The sequence below is a fragment of the Nasonia vitripennis genome (assembly GCF_009193385.2).
Source record: "Nasonia vitripennis strain AsymCx chromosome 2 unlocalized genomic scaffold, Nvit_psr_1.1 chr2_random0002, whole genome shotgun sequence".
In the NCBI taxonomy this organism is placed as follows: Eukaryota; Metazoa; Arthropoda; class Insecta; order Hymenoptera; family Pteromalidae; genus Nasonia; species Nasonia vitripennis.
In genome coordinates, this window is record NW_022279608.1 from 13734 (window position 1) to 38963 (window position 25230).

At 36.5% G+C, this 25230-nt stretch overlaps 1 protein-coding gene across 1 annotated transcript; it reads right to left on the minus strand.

The window, feature by feature from the left end:
* Positions 1–12045: 12045 nt before the first annotated feature.
* Positions 12046–13198, minus strand: LOC116416232. Its single transcript, XM_031923912.1, has 4 exons — positions 12920–13198; positions 12698–12825; positions 12532–12645; positions 12046–12163 (listed from the first exon to the last, which is right to left on the minus strand). The coding sequence occupies exons 1-4, from the start codon at positions 13196–13198 to the stop codon at positions 12046–12048; spliced, it is 639 nt and encodes a 212-aa protein (XP_031779772.1).
* Positions 13199–25230: the final 12032 nt, after the last annotated feature.

The window sequence follows — 25230 nt, forward strand, 5'->3', positions numbered from 1 at the left end:
TCATGTTACGAAGCATCTTTTACGCGTGTAAATTCTCGTGCTTCAAGCAGGACAACGCGGTTTCCATGAGCGACTTTTGCGTAGCGACACAGAGGACAGCATCAGCCCGAGACACGCGAGGCGAGAATTTCCCGAGTCGTTAAGCCGTCAACCACCTGAGTTGGAGAGGGACGCCTCTCCAGAACTTAGTGGGCCCAGCTACAACGTCCAGGTTTCCCGATTGATAATAAAGCGCTCGTCAGGAGAATTAAATATATAGCCGAGAGAAAAACGCTCCTACGGAAACGGAGAAAAGACCTCCTAGGCCATTTACATTGCGACGTAGCTAATCAAGATGGATTTCTTCTAAACGGCGTAGAGGCTACTCTGCTAATTAGACGTGTTCAAGTCAGTTTAGCAGTGTTCATCGCTCACGCTAGAATGCTCTATACTCCAATAGCCAAATATCCTCTTACAAGGTTCAAAGTAAAAACAAACAACATACATAGCGGTATTCTTGGCGATACTCTGGAAAATGTAATATTCGGCCAACTATCTAAAAGTATCATCCTTGGATTTGTGGATAAAGCCTTCAACCTCGACCGAAAACTAAACCAGTTCAACTTTTAAAATTATAGTTAAACTATTAACTTTATAAGTCGAGAATTATCAAGTTCTGAGTAAACCGTTACAGCCTAGCTTTGTAGGTGCGTTGCCTCAATATATAGAGTGCTTTTATACGCTATTCTCTGGTCTAGGTATACACTACATGAACGAGGGTCACAAGATCGACAGAAATGACTATCCAGACGGCTGTTGTCTATTCGCCTTCGTCTATTGACCTGTCAGCTTATTTTGCAGGATCTTGGAACCTTGTTAAAAACGGTTCGGTCAAAACAAAAGTACGCTTCGATAAACAGCTGACAAAAACCATCAACTGTATATTACACTCAGAATTCGATAACATGCTCGAAATAAACTTCATTCGTTAAGTAGTCTCAGGCTTCAACTCCTAAATGGTCCCCACCATCGACAACTAACTGCGGGGAGCGTAATCGCGTGCATGTAAGCGCTCTCCCTTACACTGAAAAAAAACACAGCCATTTAACTGAACTCGCACCAGTAATCCGTCATTGTACGAAGACTAGCCAAGATTACTGTAGAGTTCAGCAGTTTTAAAGAATCAGTTCGGTCGTTTTTGCTGGTGTCCCGCAAGCGGTCAATTTTACGAGTCGCGACTCGCCAAAACTACCAGTGGCACACCGTTGTTCTTACTGAACAGTCGTTACGGTAGTAGAACGGTTAAAACTACCGGACTTTACAGCAGAAACGACTGTGTTTTTTTTTTCAGTGTACACATGTGCTCTCAGTAACCCTGTAAACAGTGAACCATTCGCTAGTCTTAGTCATGGATAAACTCAACTACAGCATAGACGTTTAGGCATTTCACGATGAAAGCGGAGAGTTTTTACCAAAAAAGATCACTATTGTAGGATCTGACACCAATCTTATCGCTCATTAGACAATAAAACCACCATACGACTGCAGTGAAATTGAAAAAGAAATCCTCGCTACTAATAGTTATTTGACGTGTTTTTATTACGGATTAGAGTAGTTTGATAGCGAATCCAATTTAGAGGATGTCTACAACATTTTAAAAAACGTGGCGATAAACGCTATGCGTATATACGTGCGCGGAGTGGAAAAACAACAGTTACTTGAACAAGTTCTCGGACGCCATGTTATCTCTCTCTCGGAAGAATACAATTGCCCTTTGTTTAAAAACTTACCACGAACCAACGCGTACTATTTTTTTTTATCACGGCATGAAAAAAGAGTTTTCTACATGTGTTTTAAGTTACATATATACACTAGGTTTGTGGCATTTAAAAGCAGTTACTAAGAGGTCAAAGATGTCAGATATCGTCCATCTTAAACTGAAACAAAAGTCTTCAGGGCATGAAGCCTGTACTAAATTAAAAAGGCTTGACATTTCTACAGCAAAACCCTTAAGGACGTCCTCCCCGCCATCGTCATTCTCATCGTCGTCGTCGTCATGGCCGTCATCCACGCTCAGTAATAAATTCATTGTAAAATCAAGCATTACAAACCTGTCAGACCATCTATATGACATTATACAAAATAATGAACTCTCTTGAGCTTCTGAACGCGCTTAGCAGGCTACCCGTTTGAACAGTTGGTGTGTTTTCAGTGAATTAGATTCTGGTTGTGTAAGAGAAGCCGTATGCTCTTGTATTTAACACCGACAAGAGAACGAAAAGCAAGGTTTACACTGGGTAACCATATACGTCGACACAGATGGTGCAAAAATATTTTTTGACAGCTATAAACTCCCACCGACCATACTGTATCATATTGATAGACTGCGAAGAAACTATAACATCTACGACTAGAACATACAACAGTTGAAAGTATCCAGTGTGTTCGGTCACTATTGTGTGGATTTTCTTTTTATCTGCCTAATGGTTATTCTGTTGAGCACTTTTGTATTTTTTTTCTCTAACATTGTAAAAAACGACAAGCTTCGCGTAACTATGTACACGCGTATACTTAAGAATTATAAGTTTTGTAAAAATAAGAAAATTATATGTACTCAATATGAACAATCATGTAAACAAAGAACCCATGCTCATCATGAACATGTATACCATATATGTGCAAACTGTAAAATAATATAATGTATACATCTCGCCTATATCATGTAACGGGGCTCGATTTTTGGGGAAAACTCGGCGATACTTGACCGGATCGCTCGGTGCGGCAGAGAACTCTCTCAACGCCTGTGATTAACCCGCGTTGCAACGCAGCTCACTGCGAGTGCTATCTCTGTTCACACGTGTGCTATCTCTCCGCACTCTCTTGTGCGGAGCCGGATTCTCAGATTTGCGTTGCAACCGCTTGTTCCAACGCCCGCTGAGGCGGCGGTATTCGCAATGAGGACGTAGGGACCAGAAGTAAATAACTCGGCAAAACGAACGAATCCCAATTAAAATACAATAAAATAATGATGTATTGTGCGGCCAATCTTGTTTCTATACAAGTACGCGCCGAGTCACATCAATGTTGACTCGGCGTGGAGAGCATCTCGCGAAGCATTCGCGCGCGAACGAAAAGGCCGCTACTCGGTGCCTCTGCACCAAGTCGCAAAGCTGTACCCTATTAAAAATTTTACACAAGATCGTATGTAAGAACTTACGTAAAATCATATATCAGATCTTGACAAAGATCTTGTGTAAGATCGTACAGAAGATCTTATCAGCGATTTTTTACCAAGAACGAAGATAAGATCTTACGTAAGTTCTTATATAAGACCTTGAGTAAAATTTGTAATACGGTAGCCGTTGTTACTGCTATCGCGATACAGAAAAAAGGGCTCAGCCCTACTCACTCGCTGTTGCCGTTGTCGGTAGGCCCGCACCACACACTCACACACACTCTGCGCCGGTGATGTTGCTGGCTCGCTCGCAGGAGCCGACGTCCTCTCGTTCGGTCGCTGATCGACAGGCCGGGTCGTCCTTGCTTCTGGTAGCAAGTGTTGGCTTGGACTTCTTCTTCTTGAGTCGCACACACTCTCAATCTCTCGCACGCTATCGGTCGTCGCTCGATTTAATCAGTCTCACACACAAGAGCTGACGCGTTCGCTACTTTGGCCAGAAGCTATTTGTAAAATGTAAAACAATGATAATTTAGATATACATAAATACTTTATTTATTCAAAATCTCTTATAATTCTGGTTTTGAGGAAAGGCCTTTGCATTAGTTGAAAATTTATCGGTGATTTGTTTCCAGGTGAATTTGTTTTCATCGTCTTTTTTGGTTGATGGAAACGGCATAACCCTCGTTTTTCGGTTTATTGTTATTGCTCTGACGTTTATTCATCTTGAGTAAAAAAGCAACTGAGGGTAAAAATATTTAAAAACCGTTTTAATAGTAGTGATTCGTTGTGACGCGCAAGCGTTCTAACGAATATATTTATTAATTCAGTTATTATTTATTTAACAAACTTATATCTATTAATAATAACGTATATCGTCTCTACTGCTCTCATAGCCGCCGTACACTCTTATTCGCAAAAGGTAGAGATCAACATTATTTATTTAATAATTATTATCATAAATAATTATGCTCAGACCGCCCTCCCGAACGTTAGCCACCCAACCACCCCTGACTCACACAACGTCAGCTGTGCCACGAGTCACCTAACTACGCCCTTCTCTTAGGCCCCGCGACCTGCGAGCGCGAGCGCCTGACGGCTATAACGCCCCCCCCCCCCCCCCAGACATCCATCTCCTCCATGTAACGGCTATAGCGTCCCTCTGGCGCCCTGTCTGGCGCAAACGTCCTGATACTACAGCCCTCTTCCAGAAAAACGAATGTATAACCTCAGGCAGGCTTCATTCAAAGGGACTCATTATATTAATTTTGTTTCTAAGATTTTTTCGGAAATTAAGAGAAGACAGTCCAAATTTTGTACATATATATGTACAGAAAACTGTACAAAAAACTCTGCTGAGTTTATCTATGCACAGATCACTGCACATTATTTTCGTAAAGGATGCTAAAAATTTGTTTTTACTAAATGAAAAAACCTGCTGTTCAGTCCTTGGCACTTAACTTTCTTTTAATCAGCTTCTTATTATTGTTTCAATATATAGCTTACTCAGATAAAACATCAAAAAATAAAAAATTATATATTTTATGTGACTACAGGGACTTGCCAGCCGAATAGTATTATTTTTCGGACTGCTTGTTAGTCAGGTTTAGCCGTATTGTTACTTTAACATTTTGTTTGGTTTTAAATAAGTTTTCTAATTTTTAGATTTACGAGTCGAAATCTAGCATAGAGATTAAAAGGAAAGATGGCTTCATTCTTAATGAATCAGAGACAGCTACCATGCAACGATGACCAACTAGTAAGTCTGTTCTGTCATCTATAATTAATTTTTTAATAAAAACAGTAATTGAATTATCTATTCTAAAATTTTTACAGAAAATTCTGTCTATTATTTGTAATAAGAATTTTATTGGTGCTGCGTATTATGACTCATTTGATCAATCACTAAACATTATGGACGATTTATTTGAGGATCAAAGTATATTTAATAGTACTGAAAGTATTTTAAAGCAAATAGATCCCTCTATAATTATTACGATTACTGGACAACATGATTTGCTATCTAATTTAAACAAAAAATACAATGAAACACTTTGCGAAAAAAAATATTATAAAGATTCAAGTGATTTAATTGTTCTTCCCAAGTCAGAGTTTTCATATGCCTATTGTTTAAACGCAGTTCGTGGTTTGCAATTAAATAATAAATTAGTTTCTGTACATCGGGCTGAAAGAATAACATACTTGAACTCACTCGTTAACTTCACATCTTATTGCGTTATTTATGCTTTAGGACTCCTTCTCATGTACATTGATAAAAATTGGAATAATGTTCAACAAGATGGAAAAATACGGTATTCCAGCATAAAGTATTTTATTATGTAAGTATTAATTAAAGATTTATATCATAAGAATAATTTCAAACAATACGGAACTATTACATTAGAACGTGTCTGGCCGATGGTTGTCCTCAGGCACAAGTTCACTTTAACCCCAAAATACCTCTCTTAAGGGATTAATATTTTACTAAAACTTTACACAAAGGTACCCTAGTCCTGGCGTTTTTTTGCTCCCTCTCGTTGCACACTCATTACACTTCTCCACAGCACTAACTACCGCGTTCTACGATTGTTTATTTCTTGAATTACGAGTATGATATAAGGACTGGTCAACTTTATTTTTCAGATTTCGACCAAGTGACAATCTTTGCAGTTTTTTTCGCTATTAATTATATTATAAGTGCATTGCTAGGCAGGAAACCGCTATAATACACCTATAAAATTTTTGTTACAAATTTGCCATACAAGGGTCTGAAAAAACTTCAAAACTACAGTAAGTGACTTATTTTAGGTCGTTTTACGTATACGCTCTCATCCTTGACATTTAGAAGCATCACACAGATTTTAGGTACTGGCCCAGGCCATAGTATGTCTTACAGGAATAAAGCGAACTCTACAGCTTCAAAATTCACATTACTGCTAGTGTTAGCGTGAGAGCCATGGTCAAAGTTAATTTTTGGCTCACCATCTTACTACGAACGCTACAAACAGCAAGGGGTATCAGTTTTCAGAAGACATTTACAGTGAACAAACGTGTTCACCTACAATACTAATACACTGCTTCGCAGCGGTAATAAATCTATTGATATCGGATTTTTCCCTTTTGCTATATCTATCATGAGTAGATCACCATGGCTCCTGATCCAGGAGTGCCTGAAAGCCAAAAAACTCAACACCATAGTATACCAACATTTAATATTGCATTTTCTACAAAACAAAGCTAAACAACAGTCACTAAAATTTAAAGTGACCATGGAACCATACTGGATTGTGTTGGCATTTTGGCGATCACAGATCATGCTTGTGCTATCGGTGATTTACATAATCAAAAAAAAGTTGATGAGTGCATCAAGAATGTTTAACAACAGAGCATGTGTCCACCAAGACACTAGTTAATTAAATTACTAAAAAGTATGAATACATCAAACTACACAAGATAGCTTTCTTCAAGGAAGCTACGTGCCAAAGAATTGACAGCGGTTTATGTATTACTTTAATATCTGAATTGTTTTTACTTCATATATAATTCTATGAAGTTTTTGTACTTTTTGGTTTGATAAATAAAATTATTTTGAATCAATTATAATTCTCTCTCTTTCTTTCTCTTTTTCTCGCATAGCTATAACTGTTTAACGAAGCTCCAAGAGATATCATCCTCCCTTTTTTAACTGACTTTTTATTTACCAACCTATATATTTGTAACAGGGTGTTAGTCCTAATAGTTTATATATATATATATATATATATATATATATATATATATATATATATATAAACTATTAGGACTATATACAACGTACAAATATATATATATATATATATATATATATATATATATATATATATATATATATATATATATATATATATATATATATATGGGACGTTTCACGTCAACCTGACCATCAGTGCACCCAAAATTTGGGTTAACCTAACAAGACCTTTGAGGTCTCAAAATGATGGTCTGATCAAGGGCTTTTGAAAAAGTTCTAGCCTTTTCAAAAATCCAATGTGGCGCATAAAATATGGAGCCTGAAACCCACGTTTTCATAGCACATTCAACAAAAACAATAGTAAAAATGTTCTAATTTGTGAAATATCCCACCAAAAAGCATGTACAACTCATGATAGGACATATTATTGACAATGCTGACGGAATTCCAAAATCAAAAATGGCGGAATCAAAATGGTGGACATTATACCTCCACCAAACTCATTTTACCGCAACAAATGATTTTTGATCAGTTTAAAGCATCGATATGGGGGGTCTCAGGGTCACTGTATCTTATTTTAACCTCGAAATTTCAAAATTCGAAATGGTGGATCCAAAATGGCGGACATTATATCACCACCAATACAATTTTACCGCAACAAATGATTTTAGATCAATTTAAAGTATCGATATGGGGGTTTGTGAGGTAAATGGTTATAAATGCATTGTCGGAATCAGTATTTGTGCACATGAATCTTAAATTTTTCCGGTCTATTAGATTTAGAATTATCTGTCTGCGGTTTTTGCACTTTCATTTTTCTATTGTTCTGTGTATATGTATATGCCTGCGTGGAAGCAAAAAATATATAATTTAGCCAAATGAATCAATCTTTAATGACATTTTGTGCACTCTTATCAATTCTGGCTCCTCGATCGTAGAGTTTTTACTGGTGATAAATGGCTTCGCCGATATCATAAATTACTCTGTTCCTAGGTTCATTGGCATTTGAGTAATGCATGACTTTCAACGTTTCGTTATTTTCTGGGATAAATCCATGCTCTATTTGTATGTTTGTGACAGGTGGACAGTTTTTAAATCTTTTTGTTAGGAATTGACGAGTTTGTTCGTGATCTTTTTTGGTGTATAAGAAAAATTTTATATTGAATGATCGCCCATTAGCCCATGAATAAAGAGCTTTAACATCTAGAATTGCTTTACTTTTTGCAGCTTGTAAGCTCGCTCTTGTAGCTTCTCTCTTTACTATCGCTCCAACTCCATCGCAACTACCTTTTGCATGTGCTGTTGCAAAACAGTGCCATTCAGCATCAACGCCAAAATCTCTCTTATGACTCATTAAACTACTCATTTGATAACGATTTTTAAAATGCTGTTTAGCACCATCAGTAGCATATATTACCTTTTTTACTGTGGGACAAACCTTGCGAATTTCAGGTATAAGCTTTTGCTGCATTATGTATACTGCAGTGGCATCATGAGTAGTACAGTCGGACATAGATACTGTACTGAAATGCTTTAGCTTGCCTTCAGATTTATAATAAACAACAGCAGGAAAAATCGTACTTTGATCATTATTAAAATGAAATGCATGTGCAGCATGTTAGGCTGTAAAAGCATAGTTCTCAGCAAAATCCAATTGAGCAACAACCTCTTCATCTGAAAGATTATTTTTCTTTCCAGAAATAAACTTTGATTGTTCCTTAGCGATGAAGTGATGAGGTATCAACTTTTCTAGACTAGAACATAAAGTTTCAATAAATTCTTGCGATGTTAGGCATTGTTTTATCAAAGTGTATCTATCGGTTGATTGCCACGTGCTGAAGATGACTTGATCAATATTGTGCTCATTCATAATGTTCTCAACGTAATTAGAAAACTTTTGAATGTCCGGATAAAATTTGCATTCATTCAAGTAACAACTTGGTTTGGGATCCTCGCATAGAACGAAATTCAAACAATCTTTATAATTCTTCAGAATATTGTTTGAGAATTTTTCTATATTTACTGCGTCAATCATCGCCTTGAAATTTTGGTGTATCGTACATACAAATACATTGTGTGTACCAGAGGATCCTGCAAAGACACAACATTTTGGTCTAAGTTCCGCAAACTTGGTAAGCCCAATCGGATGTTCAGGAAACTGTTCTTTAAATTGATTATGAGGGTTCTTAATATCAGTAAGTAATAATCTTTTCTGCACTTTTATTTTTTCACCATATAAATAAATACTGACAGTATCTTTTTTATTTGGCATAATTCTGCTGTTAAGATCATTTTCGTAAAAATCTTCAACTTTCTGAGTAGTTTCTGCAGGTAATGTTTTTCCACGTTTTGCAACAGGAGAAGCCAAAACTCCATCTGATTCTCTTAACTGTTTTGCTTTACGAGCCATTCTGTGAGACACACCAAATTGGTTCATAATTTTACGTATTGCCCAGTGTTCGCGCAAAATAGGAAGAATACTGACACGTAATGGATCGTTCTCCGGCAGGGATTGGAATTTGTTTTTAAGTCCAGTTAAAATATCTGTAAGATCATCTTGCATAGGTGCATCCGTGTTTGAAATTCTTTGGAGATCTTCCTAAGAGATTTGCTATGTCCTGTATTAATATCAAATGGATTAACGCATCTATCGATACGATATTTTTTCGCAGGAGAAGACATTGTTGTAGGATATGAGAAAGCACAACCAAAACAAAAAAAAATGTTAGAAATAACAAAATTACGGCTAGTACAGTTGAACAAGGAGTTGCCGATAAAGTAAGACTTACTCAACAACTGCCTTAAAAAGGATGTTGAAGAAGAAGTCGCCAATGTATCTATTAATGTACCTATTAACTATCCTAAAAAGGACTGATGGAGAAAAAGTCGCCTATGAATAAAGCCGCTGATGGACTTGCTCACCAACTATCCTGAAAAAGACTGTTGGAGAAAAAGTCGCCGATGAAGAAAGCATTCCTTGAAGAAAATATACCTTTCTATGGGTTGCTAAATGTGGGAAGGGGTTGGGGGTGTAGGTAAAAAAGAGGGATGAAATAAATCACTTTAAAGCAATAAATTCCTTTGCCACAAAATAGTTTTATTTGCTGAAGTCTTTGCACAAGTTGTCAGTGGACACGAGCCGTGTACTTGCAGCATTAGGCTGTTGGAAGAGGGGCGAGGTACAGCGCTGGACCCAGCCTCCTTATGTGCCCTCCGCGACGCTACTTCACTTGTGGGTAATGCGCAGCCGCCTAGCGGCGCGCCGCGGTACTAGCGCCGCGGTGATAAGCGCTGCAGCGTGCGTGGCGTGTTCGGCGGGTTGCGCGTTAGCAGGGGCTTTTCGCGAGAGAGCCTGCGGGTGGGTTATGACAAATATCCGCCAGTTTATATTGGCCATATTGAATTTTGAAATTTCGAGGTTAAAATAAGATTCAGCGGCCCCTTAAACTCCCATACCGATACTTTAAACTGATTTAAAATCGTTCATTGCGGTAAAATAGTTTTGGTGGTTGTATAATGTCCGCCATTTTGGATTTTAAAATTTCGAGGTTAAAATAAGATTCAGTGACCCTGAAAACCCCCATATCGATACTTTAAAGTGATAAAAAATCATTTGTTGCGGTAAAATGGGTTTGGTGGAGGTATAATGTCCACCATTTTGATTCCGCCATTTTTGATTTTGGAATTCCGTCAGCATTGTCAATAATATGTCCTATCATGAGTTGTACATGCTTTTTGGTGGGATATTTCACAAATTAGAACATTTTTACTATTGTTTTTGTTGAATGTGCTATGAAAACGTGGGTTTCAGGCTCCATATTTTATGCGCCACATTGGATTTTTGAAAATGCTAGAACTTTTTCAAAAGCCTTTGATCAGACCATCATTTTGAGACCTCAAACGTCTTGTTAGGTTAACCCAAATTTTGGTTGCACTGATGGTAAGGTTGACGTGAAACGTCCCATATATATATATATATATATATAGACACACACACACACACACACACACCTGCCATTATATGGCTTATTTTCTTATAAACTTTGAAGAATATTATTTTAACGTAATCTTTGTATTAATTACATTTTGATGATATCGTTTCCTCACCACCTAGCGGTAGATATCTCGGCGCATTTTTTTTTTTTTTTTGTAAGGAAATGTAACAGTTTTGCTATTTCAACATTTTTCTATTCTGAGTTGAAATAATTTTCGATTTTCTTTTACATTTCCTTAAAACAATGTTTTATATCTCACCATTCAATGAGACTTAAATGTAGAAGTGTTAAAATGAATGATATAAAACTTTGTTTAAAGTGGTATCCCAAATCGCATAATATTTTCTGAATTGATTACGAATGGAGTGTAAAAGTTATACTTCTTACCTGATTTACATTAATTCAATAGCATTTTTTTGATGTAACATGACAAAAAAGTATAATGGATAATATTATGCGAAAAGGCCTAATCCACTTCATTTTATTTTTATTTAAAATCTTTTTTCTATTGTTTTCCAATTTTTAATAAATGCATATTATTTAATGAATTATATTTCTTCTAATAAAATAAGATAAGCATCTTTGCTGTACTTAGGCCAATTTTGTTTTGTTACATTTAAGTCGTCGACCCTTATCCATTTATTATTTTTCCGCAACGTGTTAGTGTAATGTCCTAAATTGATATTATTACCGTGGTGGAATATTGCATTTGTAATTTTATATACTTTATGATTAATATTAATATTTGTGTTTGGAAGATTTGTTATTTTGATATTATTTATTTTTACAATATTGTTATATTCATTTATATTTTTTTAATATTTTTTTTATTTTTTTCGAATCCTAAATTCAATTTTTGTTTTGATATGCCTTCACATTATTGTCTACTGCATTTTAAATCCAATATTTTCAAATTATTTAAATTATAATCTACTTATCCTACTCTAAAAAAGAGAGGAATCATCATTATATTCGGTCTCTGATCGGTCGTCGATTGGCCAATAAGATTACGAGATAGATGGCGGGACGCGCGTGATAGTTTGTATCTAACCTATAAAAATGTTTAATATAAAGCAGAGCGCGCGGAGCCAGAGATGAGTTGAGAGATTGCCAACGGCAGGTTCGGCCTCTCGGTTCAAAAAGAAATTTCTCTCCGAGCTAAGCTCCTAACTCCAGATGTTTTCAAGGGACCAGTAAGAATTGGTTGAGAACCTTTGTTGCCGGGCTACTGCTGACTGCAGGTAAAGACAGTAGAGATGAACGTAGTTCTTGCCGAGTAAAAAACTAAAAGAGACCCACAGGCAAGAGACTGTCACATAGTGATGACATGGTGTGTACTGTTGGACGGCACGCCGGCACGCTAACCTGTTTTATTTATTTATTTATTTATTTTGTTTATCCGGAGAGTTGGGGAAATGCATAATGCACCAGGACAGGAGCCGTGCGAGACTCCCCGTGTGTGAGGCTCTCCTGGTGTGGGACAACACCAGGCATACTCACTAACACTCCTGCTCTCAGAAGGTCGCGAAAACCCCCCCGGTAGCCGCTTTCACATTCCTTCGGGGGGTCTCCTGTCATAAGCTGTGCTAGCCGTCAACTAGTCTTGTAAACAACCGTCATTGCTTTTCGCGCGGAGAACCGTCTCCACGTACGCCGTTATCACGCCCCAGTTCTGCTTGCTGTCAAGCATCGTTTCGACTACAGTCTCGGGCGTGAACGCTCCTATCGTCAGCTCCAGTGCTCTACGCTTTTCAGTCCAGTGAGGGCTGTCAAAAAACGTCGGTCTCACGTCGTCTCGTTTGTCACCGCAGTACTTACACCCTGTGACCGAAGAAAAACTGGGTAAGGTAAAAGCTGACCTCCCACCATTTCCTGTACACCCACGGGCCCACATCTTTTATAAGGGTCCTAGTCCATCTAGCCTTTGGACAATCGGTCCACCTAGTCTGCCAATTGTGCATTGCCATCGATTACCATCGATGACCTCGGTCGTGATCGTCCGGTAGGAGCATGCTATTCTAAGGGCCCCCTTCGCTGTACCGCCATAATCTTTTTCCGATACTTATTCATAGTCATAGCGTCGGCCCACACCTCTGTTCCATATAACAGGATAGACTTAGTGGTCGCCATGAGTAGCCGCCTAACTGTTGGCCTAGGCCCACGGACGTTAGCCATGAGTCCGCTAAGTTGCGCTATTCTAGTCGTGGCTTTTTTACAGACGCGATCTAGGTGCTCCCCGTAGTTCAACTTCGTGTCTAGAGTTATTCCTAGATACTTGGCTGATCCGTGGTTCGCCATCCACCATAGCACTCTGCTCATGATCGCGTTTAACTTCGCTTGCGGGATGCCCACATTACGTGCTGTTATAACCGCGGCCACGTCGACGGCGTATCCAACGAGCAAGTGATAATAATAATAATAATAATAATAATAATAATAATAATAATAATAATAATAATAATAATAATAATAATAATAATAATAATAATAATCATAATAATAATAATAATAATAATAATCATAATAATAATAATAATAATAATAATAATAATAATAATAATAATAATAATCCCATCGATATGTCCGCTCCTTGTCGTAGGCGGTTGCTTTAACATCTTCGCAACCTGCCGGGTGATGGGCTTACGAGAGCAGCAGTACTCTGAGGGAGTGAATGTGTCGTGGCCACGCAGCACCCTCTCGCACATACACACGCTCACCCACTCGCACACACACGCGCGCACACATATACAATCCTCACGCGCATGCGCACGTGAAGACTCCAGCGTTCGTGCCTCGAACGACGCGGCCCGGATTAGAACTCGGTTTTTCCGGCCCGGCTGAGCGCATTTGGACAATTAAGTCTTCCGCATCGAGGAGGCAGTAAAATGCTCGGGCCCGCGCTCGAACCCTTTTTTTGCGGTCATCCGCACCTCGACGGCGCGGGTAATCCCTGGCGTAATAAAACAGTAAATCCGGACCGCGCGTGCTCCGTCCCTGTAACGCAAAAACTTCAACCAATAAACACTCTCCTTCACTCTCCTGCGCCACCTCACTCCCAAAAATGTATGGCATTCGGGTGGGAGTATAAATGAGGGACGATTGAACGAAACTCCTTGAAAAGAGTATCTCGATGAATCAGCACACGGAGCGGAGATAAGCTGCAGTAGCAGAAAGGGAAATCGAATATGCAAGCTGCATGCCAACCACAGTCGAAGCCGTAGGTCCTTTAAAAAGATCTTAGAGACGACTGGAATACGAAGTAGATGCAGACCCCTGAGGGGTAGGCTACAAGATTGTGACTGGCAAACTTGGCGCCTGGAATCCCCCCGAGACGAAGGACGCGGACACAATGGAGAGGATTGTCCACGATCTCTTTCCTACTCACCAGGACAGAACGGACGATACAGACATGGATACCGCAGTGGAATGTCCACTTTTCACGGTGGCGGAGCTTGAGAGTGCTACAGCCAAACTGAAGCCTCAAAAAGCCCCGGGACCTGATGGCGTCTCTGCGGAGCTGCTACAGATCATCGTAGCTGAACAGTCCGATGCGCTGTTGAGGCTCTACAACGGCTGTCTGACGGCGGGAGTGTTTGGTGGGCCTTGGAAGTGCGCGCGGCTGGTCCACATTGCCAAAGTTAAGGGGGACCCTGATTCGTCCTCCCCCTATAGGCCTCTAAGTCTCCTGAATACGCCGGGTAAATTGTACGAATAACTGCTACAACCGAGACTGTTGCAAGCGGTGGAAGCCGCCGGAGATCTCTCGGACCGACACCACGGATGCAGACGAGGACACTCAACAATAGGAGCTATAACACACGTAATACAGATTGTGGACGAGACAAACGATATATATCATGGAGCCAGACCACTGGTACACTTGTCAACGCTGGACGTACGGAACGCTTTCAATTCCGCGAGGTGGGCGGACATCTTGGAAGCACTGGAGACAACATTCCGGGTACCTGCCTACCTCGTGCGAGTTGTGAAAAACTATCTACGGGACCGATACCTGACGTATGAGACATCGGACGGTACCCGACGGAGAAAGTTGACAGCAGGAGTAGCACAAGGGCTCAATTCTGGGTCCTGACTTCTGGAATATATTGTATGACGGACTGTTAAGACTACATATGCCGGACGAGGCGTGCCTCATCGCATAAGCGGACGACGTTGCGGTTGTAATTACTGCACGGAACACTCACCGGGCACAGCTAAAACTGAATCAGGTGATGAGACGCGTAAGCACATGGATGACGGATCACGGACTCCAACTGAAGCTACAAAAGACTGAGCTACTGCTACTAACAAGGAAACGTATAGACACAATTATACCTATGAATGTGGGGACGGAACATACGATTATCAGAAACGAATTAAAGTATCTGGGGGTGACTCTAGATAAGAATCTGACTGTCTGGGCACACATACGCAATTGAACGGGAGGTTGTGCTAAACATATGAGCATGATTATTAAGGTTCTAGACATGATTTCTCATAGATTTAGAAGTAGTACAATCCACATGTTTAGCTTTCAAGTTATATCAAATATGTTGGATTAACGAATATGATGATTCTATGAAATAATGGGGAAGGGATTTGAATAATACGATTAAAAATACCAGCTACATTAAATTGGGTTATCCTGAATTAATTGAACGGCAGGTCAGGCTAAACATATGAGCCTGATTCTCAAGGATCTTTACATGATCGCTTATAGATTTAGAAGTAGTTCAATCCAAATGTTTAGCTTTCCAGGTATATCAAATATGTTGGATTAACAATCAAGCTGATTCCATGAAATAATGGGCAACGGATTTGAATAATACGATTAAAAATACCAGCTTCATTAAGTTGGGTTATCCTGGATAAATTGAGCGGGAGGTTATGCTAAACATATGAGCCTGATTCTCAAGGATCTTGACATGATCTCTTATAGATTTAGAAGTAGTAAAATCCAAATGTTTAGCTTTAAAGTTATATCAAATATGTTGGATTAGCAAATACGATAATTCTTTCAAGTTATGGACAAGTGATAATAATACGATTAGTAATACCATCTTACATACAATAAAATTGTTCGTGTATGCATGGCGACAATCAGAGGATAACTTTCGCTAATTAATAGGTAACACCAGTTTTCCAGTAGCTTGGTTATCCTGAATTAATTGAACGGGAGGTTGTGCTGAACATATGGGCCTAATTCTTAAGGTTCTAGACATGATTTCTCATAGATTTAGCAGTAGTAATATCCCACTTTTCGATTTCAAGGTATAACAAATATGTTGGATTAATAAATACGATAATTCTTTCAAGTTATGGACAAGAGTTGTAAATAATACGATTAATAATACCAGCTTACATACCATAAAATTGTTCGTGTATGCATGGCGACAATCAGAGGATAACTTTAGCTAATTAATAGGTAACACTTGTTTTCCAGTAGCTTGGTTATCCTGAATTAATTGAACGGGAGGTTGTGCTAAACATATGAGCCTGATTCTCAAGGATCTTGACATGATCTCTTATAGATTTAGAAGTAGTAAAATCCAAATGTTTAGCTTTCCAGGTATATCAAATAAGTTGGATTAACAATCAAGCTGATTCCATGAAATAATGGGCAAGGGATTTGAATAATAAGATTAAAAATACCAGCTTCATTAAGTTGGGTTATCCTAAATAAATTGAACGGGAGGTCGTGCTAAACATATCAGCATGATTCTTAAGGTTCTAGACGTGATTTCTCATAGATTTAGAAGTAGTACAATCCAAATTTTTAGCTTTTGAGGTATAACAAATATCTTGGATTAGCAAATACGATAATTCTTTCAAGTTATGGACAAGTGATGTAAATAATACGATTAATAATAGCAGCTTACATACCATAAAATTATTCGTGTATGCATTGCGACAATCAGAGGATAACTTTCGCTAATTAATAGGTAACACAAGCTTTCCACTTGCTTGGGTATCCTAAATAAATTGAACGGGAGGTTGTGCTAAACATATGAGCCTGATTCTCAAGGATCTTGACATGATCTCTTATAGATCTAGAAGTAGTAAAATCCAAATGTTTAGCTTTCCAGGTATATCAAATATGTTGGATTAACAATCAAGCTGATTCCATGAAAGAATGGGCAAGGGATTTGAATAATAAGATTAAAAATACCAGCTTCATTAAGTTGGGTTATCCTAAATAAATTGAACGGGAGGTCGAGCTAAACATATCAGCATGATTCTTAAGGTTCTAGACGTGATTTCTCATAGATTCAGAAGTAGTACAATCCAAATTTTTAAATGTTGAGGTATAACAAATATCTTGGATTAGGAAATACGATAATTCTTTCAAGTTATGGACAAGTGATGTAAATAATACGATTAATAATACCAGCTTACATACAATAAAATTGTTCGTGTATGCATGGCCACAATCAGAGGATAACTTTCGCTAATTAATAGTTAACACTAGTTTTCCAGTAGCTTGTTTATCCTGAATTAATTGAACGGGAGGTTGTGCTGAACATATGGGCCTTATTCTTAAGGTTCTAGACATGATTTCTCATAGATTTAGCAGTAGTAATATCCTACTTTTCGATTTCAAGGTATAACAAATATGTTGGATTAATAAATACGATAATTCTTTCAAGTTATGGACAAGAGTTGTAAATATTACGATTAATAATACCAGCTTCATTAAGTTGGGTTATCCTGAATAAACTGAACGGGAGGTTATGCTAAACATACGAGTATGATTCTTAAGGTTCTAGACATGATTTCTCATAGATTTAGTAGTAGTAAAATCCAAATGTTTAGCTTTCAAGTTATATCAAATATTTTGGATTAAAGAATATGATGATTCTATGAAATAATGGGGAAGGGATTTGAATAATACGATTAAAAATACCAGCTTCATTCAATTGGGTTATCCTGAATTAATTGAACGGCAGGTCATGCTAAACATATGAGCCTGATTCTCAAGGCTCTTTACATGATCTCTTATAGATTTAGAAGTAGTTCAATCCAAATGTTTAGCTTTCCAGGTATATCAAATATGTTGGATTAACAATCAAGCTGATTCCATGAAATAATGGGCAACGGATTTGAATAATACGATTAAAAATACCAGCTTCATTAAGTTGGGTTATCCTGGATAAATTAAGCGAGAGGTTATGCTATACATATGAGCATGATTCTTAAGGTTCTAGACATGATTTCTCATAGATTTAGAAGTTGTACAATCCACATGTTTAGCTTTCAAGTTAAATCAAATATTTTGGATTAAAGAATATGATGATTCAATGAAATAATGAGGAAGGGATTTGAATAATACGATTAAAAATACCAGCTTCATTAAATTCGGTTATCCTAAATTAATTGAACGGCAGGTCATGCTAAACATATGAGCCTGATTCTCAAGGATCTTGACATGATCTCTTATAGATTTAGCAGTAGTTCAATCCAAATGTTTAGCTTTCCAGGTATATCAAATATGTTGGATTAACAATCACACTGATTCCGTGAAATAATGGGCAAGGGATTTGAATAATAAGATGAAAAATACCAGCTTCATTAAGTTGGGTTATCCTAAATAAATTGAACGGGAGGTCGTACTACACATATCAGCATGATTCTTAAGGTTCTAGACAAAATTTCTCATAGATTTAGAAGTTGTACAATCCACATGTTTAGCTTTCAAGTTATATCAAATATGTTGGATTAGCAAATACGATAATTATTTCAAGTTATGGACAAGTGATTTAAATAATACGATTAATAATACCAGCTTACATACAATAAAATTATTCGTGTATGCATGGCGACAATCAGAGGATAAATTTAGCTAATTAATAGGTAACACTAGTTTTCCAGTAGCTTGGGTATCCCAAATAAATTGAACGAGAGTTTGTGCTAAACATATGAGCATGATTCTTAAGGTTCTAGACATGATTTCTCATAGATTTAGTAGTAGTAAAATCCAAATGTTTAGCTTTCCAGGTATATCAAATATTTTGGATTAACGAATATGATGATTCTATGAAATAATGGGGAAGAGATTTGAATAATACGATTAAAAATACCAGCTTCATTAAATTGGGTTATCCTGAATTAATTGAACGGCAGGTCATGCTAAACATATGAGCCTGATTCTCAAGGATCTTGACATGATCTCGTATAGATCTAGAAGTAGTAAAATCCAAATGTTTAGCTTTCCAGGTATATCAAATATGTTGGATTAACAATCACACTGATTCCCTGAAATAATGGGCAAGGGATTTGAATAATAAGATGAAAAATACCAGCATCATTAAATTGGGTTATCCTGAATTAATTGAACGGCAGGTCATGCTAAACATATGAGCCTGATTCTCAAGGATCTTGACATGATCTCTTATAGATTTAGCAGTAGTTCAATCCAAATGTTTAGCTTTCCAGGTATATCAAATATATTGGATTAGCAATCACACTGATTCCGTGAAATAATGGGCAAGGGATTTGAATAATAAGATGAAAAATACCAGCTTCATTAAGTTGGGTTATCCTAAATAAATTGAACGGGAGGTCGTGCTACACATATCAGCATGATTCTTAAGGTTCTAGACAAAATTTCTCATAGATTTAGAAGTAGTACAATCCAAACTTTTAGCTTTTGAGGTATAACAAATATCTTGGATTAGCAAATACGATAATTCTTTCAAGTTATGGACAAGTGATGTAAATAATACGATTAATAATACCAGCTTACATACAATAAAATTGTTCGTGTATGCATGGCGACAATCAGAGGATAACTTTTGCTAATTAATAGGTAACACCAGTTTTCCAGTAGCTTGGTTATCCTGAATTAATTGAACGGGAGGTTGTGCTGAACATATGGGCCTAATTCTTAAGGTTCTAGACATGATTTCTCATAGATTTAGCAGTAGTAATATCCCACTTTTCGATTTCAAGGTATAACAAATATGTTGGATTAATAAATACGATAATTCTTTCAAGTTATGGACAAGAGTTGTAAATAATACGATTAATAATACCAGCTTACATACCATAAAATTGTTCGTGTATGCATGGCGACAATCAGAGGATAACTTTAGCTAATTAATAGGTAACACTTGTTTTCCAGTAGCTTGGTTATCCTGAATTAATTGAACGGGAGGTTGTGCTAAACATATGAGCCTGATTCTCAAGGATCTTGACATGATCTCTTATAGATTTAGAAGTAGTAAAATCCAAATGTTTAGCTTTCCAGGTATATCAAATATGTTGGATTAACAATCAAGCTGATTCCATGAAATAATGGGCAAGGGATTTGAATAATAAGATTAAAAATACCAGCTTCATTAAGTTGGGTTATCCTAAATAAATTGAACGGGAGGTCGTGCTAAACATATCAGCATGATTCTTAAGGTTCTAGACGTGATTTCTCATAGATTTAGAAGTAGTACAATCCAAATTTTTAGCTTTTGAGGTATAACAAATATCTTGGATTAGCAAATACGATAATTCTTTCAAGTTATGGACAAGTGATGTAAATAATACGATTAATAATAGCAGCTTACATACCATAAAATTATTCGTGTATACATTGCGACAATCAGAGGATAACTTTCGCTAATTAATAGGTAACACAAGCTTTCCACTTGCTTGGGTATCCTAAATAAATTGAACGGGAGGTTGTGCTAAACATATGAGCCTGATTCTCAAGGATCTTGACATGATCTCTTATAGATCTAGAAGTAGTAAAATCCAAATGTTTAGCTTTCCAGGTATATCAAATATGTTGGATTAACAATCAAGCTGATTCCGTGAAATAATGGGCAAGGGATTTGAATAATAAGATGAAAAATACCAGCTTCATTAAGTTGGGTTATCCTAAATAAATTGAACGGGAGGTCGTGCTACACATATCAGCATGATTCTTAAGGTTCTAGACAAAATTTCTCATAGATTTAGAAGTAGTACAATCCAAACTTTTAGGTTTTGAGGTATAACAAATATGTTGGATTAGCAAATACGATAATTCTTTCAAGTTATGGACAAGTGATGTAAATAATACGATTAATAATACCAGCTTACATACAATAAAATTGTTCGTGTATGCATGGCCACAATCAGAGGATAACTTTCGCTAATTAATAGTTAACACTAGTTTTCCAGTAGCTTGGTTATCCTGAATTAATTGAACGGGAGGTTGTGCTGAACATATGGGCCTTATTCTTAAGGTTCTAGACATGATTTCTCATAGATTTAGCAGTAGTAATATCCTACTTTTCGATTTCAAGGTATAACAAATATGTTGGATTAATAAATACGATAATTCTTTCAAGTTATGGACAAGAGTTGTAAATATTACGATTAATAATACCAGCTTCATTAAGTTGGGTTATCCTGAATAAACTGAACGGGAGGTTATGCTAAACATACGAGTATGATTCTTAAGGTTCTAGACATGATTTCTCATAGATTTAGTAGTAGTAAAATCCAAATGTTTAGCTTTCAAGTTATATCAAATATTTTGGATTAAAGAATATGATGATTCTATGAAATAATGGGGAAGGGATTTGAATAATACGATTAAAAATACCAGCTTCATTCAATTGGGTTATCCTGAATTAATTGAACGGCAGGTCATGCTAAACATATGAGCCTGATTCTCAAGGCTCTTTACATGATCTCTTATAGATTTAGAAGTAGTTCAATCCAAATGTTTAGCTTTCCAGGTATATCAAATATGTTGGATTAACAATCAAGCTGATTCCATGAAATAATGGGCAACGGATTTGAATAATACGATTAAAAATACCAGCTTCATTAAGTTGGGTTATCCTGGATAAATTAAGCGGGAGGTTATGCTATACATATGAGCATGATTCTTAAGGTTCTAGACATGATTTCTCATAGATTTAGAAGTTGTACAATCCACATGTTTAGCTTTCAAGTTAAATCAAATATTTTGGATTAAAGAATATGATGATTCAATGAAATAATGAGGAAGGGATTTGAATAATACGATTAAAAATACCAGCTTCATTAAATTCGGTTATCCTAAATTAATTGAACGGCAGGTCATGCTAAACATATGAGACTGATTCTCAAGGATCTTGACATGATCTCTTATAGATTTAGCAGTAGTTCAATCCAAATGTTTAGCTTTCCAGGTATATCAAATATGTTGGATTAACAATCACACTGATTCCGTGAAATAATGGGCAAGGGATTTGAATAATAAGATGAAAAATACCAGCTTCATTAAGTTGGGTTATCCTAAATAAATTGAACGGGAGGTCGTGCTACACATATCAGCATGATTCTTAAGGTTCTAGACAAAATTTCTCATAGATTTAGAAGTAGTACAATCCAAACTTTTAGGTTTTGAGGTATAACAAATATGTTGGATTAGCAAATACGATAATTCTTTCAAATTATGAACAAGAGATGTAAATAATACGATTAATAATACCAGCTTACATACAATAAAATTGTTCGTGTATGCATGGCGACAATCAGAGGATAACTTTTGCTAATTAATAGGTAACACCAGTTTTCCAGTAGCTTGGTTATCCTGAATTAATTGAACGGGAGGTTGTGCTGAACATATGGGCCTAATTCTTAAGGTTCTAGACATGATTTCTCATAGATTTAGCAGTAGTAATATCCCACTTTTCGATTTCAAGGTATAACAAATATGTTGGATTAATAAATACGATAATTCTTTCAAGTTATGGACAAGAGTTGTAAATAATACGATTAATAATACCAGCTTACATACCATAAAATTGTTCGTGTATGCATGGCGACAATCAGAGGATAACTTTAGCTAATTAATAGGTAACACTTGTTTTCCAGTAGCTTGGTTATCCTGAATTAATTGAACGGGAGGTTGTGCTAAACATATGAGCCTGATTCTCAAGGATCTTGACATGATCTCTTATAGATTTAGAAGTAGTAAAATCCAAATGTTTAGCTTTCCAGGTATATCAAATATGTTGGATTAACAATCAAGCTGATTCCATGAAATAATGGGCAAGGGATTTGAATAATAAGATTAAAAATACCAGCTTCATTAAGTTGGGTTATCCTAAATAAATTGAACGGGAGGTCGTGCTAAACATATCAGCATGATTCTTAAGGTTCTAGACGTGATTACTCATAGATTTAGAAGTAGTACAATCCAAATTTTTAGCTTTTGAGGTATAACAAATATCTTGGATTAGCAAATACGATAATTCTTTCAAGTTATGGACAAGTGATGTAAATAATACGATTAATAATAGCAGCTTACATACCATAAAATTATTCGTGTATACATTGCGACAATCAGAGGATAACTTTCGCTAATTAATAGGTAACACAAGCTTTCCACTTGCTTGGGTATCCTAAATAAATTGAACGGGAGGTTGTGCTAAACATATGAGCCTGATTCTCAAGGATCTTGACATGATCTCTTATAGATCTAGAAGTAGTAAAATCCAAATGTTTAGCTTTCCAGGTATATCAAATATGTTGGATTAACAATCAAGCTGATTCCATGAAATAATGGGGAAGGGATTTGAATAATACGATTAAAAATACCAGCTTCATTAAATTGGGTTATCCTGAATTAATTGAACGGCAGGTCATGCTAAACATATGAGCCTGATTCTCAAGGATCTTTACATGATCTCTTATAGATTTAGAAGTAGTTCAATCCAAATGTTTAGCTTTCCAGGTATATCAAATATGTTGGATTAACAATCAAGCTGATTCCATGAAATAATGGGCAACGGATTTGAATAATAAGATGAAAAATACCAGCTTCGTTAAGTTGGGTTATCCTAAATAAATTGAACGGGAGGTCGTACTACACATATCAGCATGATTCTTAAGGTTCTAGACAAAATTTCTCATAGATTTAGAAGTTGTACAATCCACATGTTTAGCTTTCAAGTTATATCAAATATGTTGGATTAGCAAATACGATAATTATTTCAAGTTATGGACAAGTGATTTAAATAATACGATTAATAATACCTTTCGCTAATTAATAACACTAGTTTTCCAGTACCTTGGTTATCCTGTATTAATTGAACGGGAGGTTGTGCTAAACATATGAGCCTGATTCTCAAGGATCTTTACATGATCTCTTATAGATTTAGAAGTAGTTCAATCCAAATGTTTAGCTTTCCAGGTATATCAAATATGTTGGATTAACAATCAAGCTGATTCCATGAAATAATGGGCAACGGATTTGAATAATACGATTAAAAATACCAGCTTTATTAAGTTGGGTTATCCTGGATAAATTGAGCGGGAGGTTATGCTATACATATGAGCGTGATTCTTAAGGTTCTAGACAAAATTTCTCATAGATTTAGAAGTTGTACAATCCACATGTTTAGCTTTCAAGTTATATCAAATATTTTGGATTAAAGAATATGATGATTCTATGAAATAATGGGGAAGGGATTTGAATAATACGATTAAAAATACCAGCTTCATTAAATTGGGTTATCCTGAATTAATTGAACGGCAGGTCATGCTAAACATATGAGCCTGATTCTCAAGGATCTTTACATGATCTCTTATAGATTTAGCAGTAGTTCAATCCAAATGTTTAGCTTTCCAGGTATATCAAATATGTTGGATTAACAATCACACTGATTCCCTGAAATAATGGGCAAGGGATTTGAATAATAAGATGAAAAATACCAGCTTTATTAAGTTGGGTTATCCTGAATTAATTGAACGGCAGGTCATGCTAAACATATGAGCCTGATTCTCAAGGATCTTGACATGATCTCTTATAGATTTAGCAGTAGTTCAATCCAAATGTTTAGCTTTCCAGGTATATCAAATATATTGGATTAACAATCACACTGATTCCGTGAAATAATGGGCAAGGGATTTGAATAATAAGATGAAAAATACCAGCTTCGTTAAGTTGGGTTATCCTAAATAAATTGAACGGGAGGTCGTACTACACATATCAGCATGATTCTTAAGGTTCTAGACAAAATTTCTCATAGATTTAGAAGTTGTACAATCCACATGTTTAGCTTTCAAGTTATATCAAATATGTTGGATTAGCAAATACGATAATTATTTCAAGTTATGGACAAGTGATTTAAATAATACGATTAATAATACCAGCTTACATACAATAAAATTATTCGTGTATGCATGGCGACAATCAGAGGATAAATTTAGCTAATTAATAGGTAACACTAGTTTTCCAGTAGCTTGGGTATCCCAAATAAATTGAACGAGAGTTTGTGCTAAACATATGAGCATGATTCTTAAGGTTCTAGACATGATTTCTCATAGATTTAGTAGTAGTAAAATCCAAAAGTTTAGCTTTCCAGGTATATCAAATA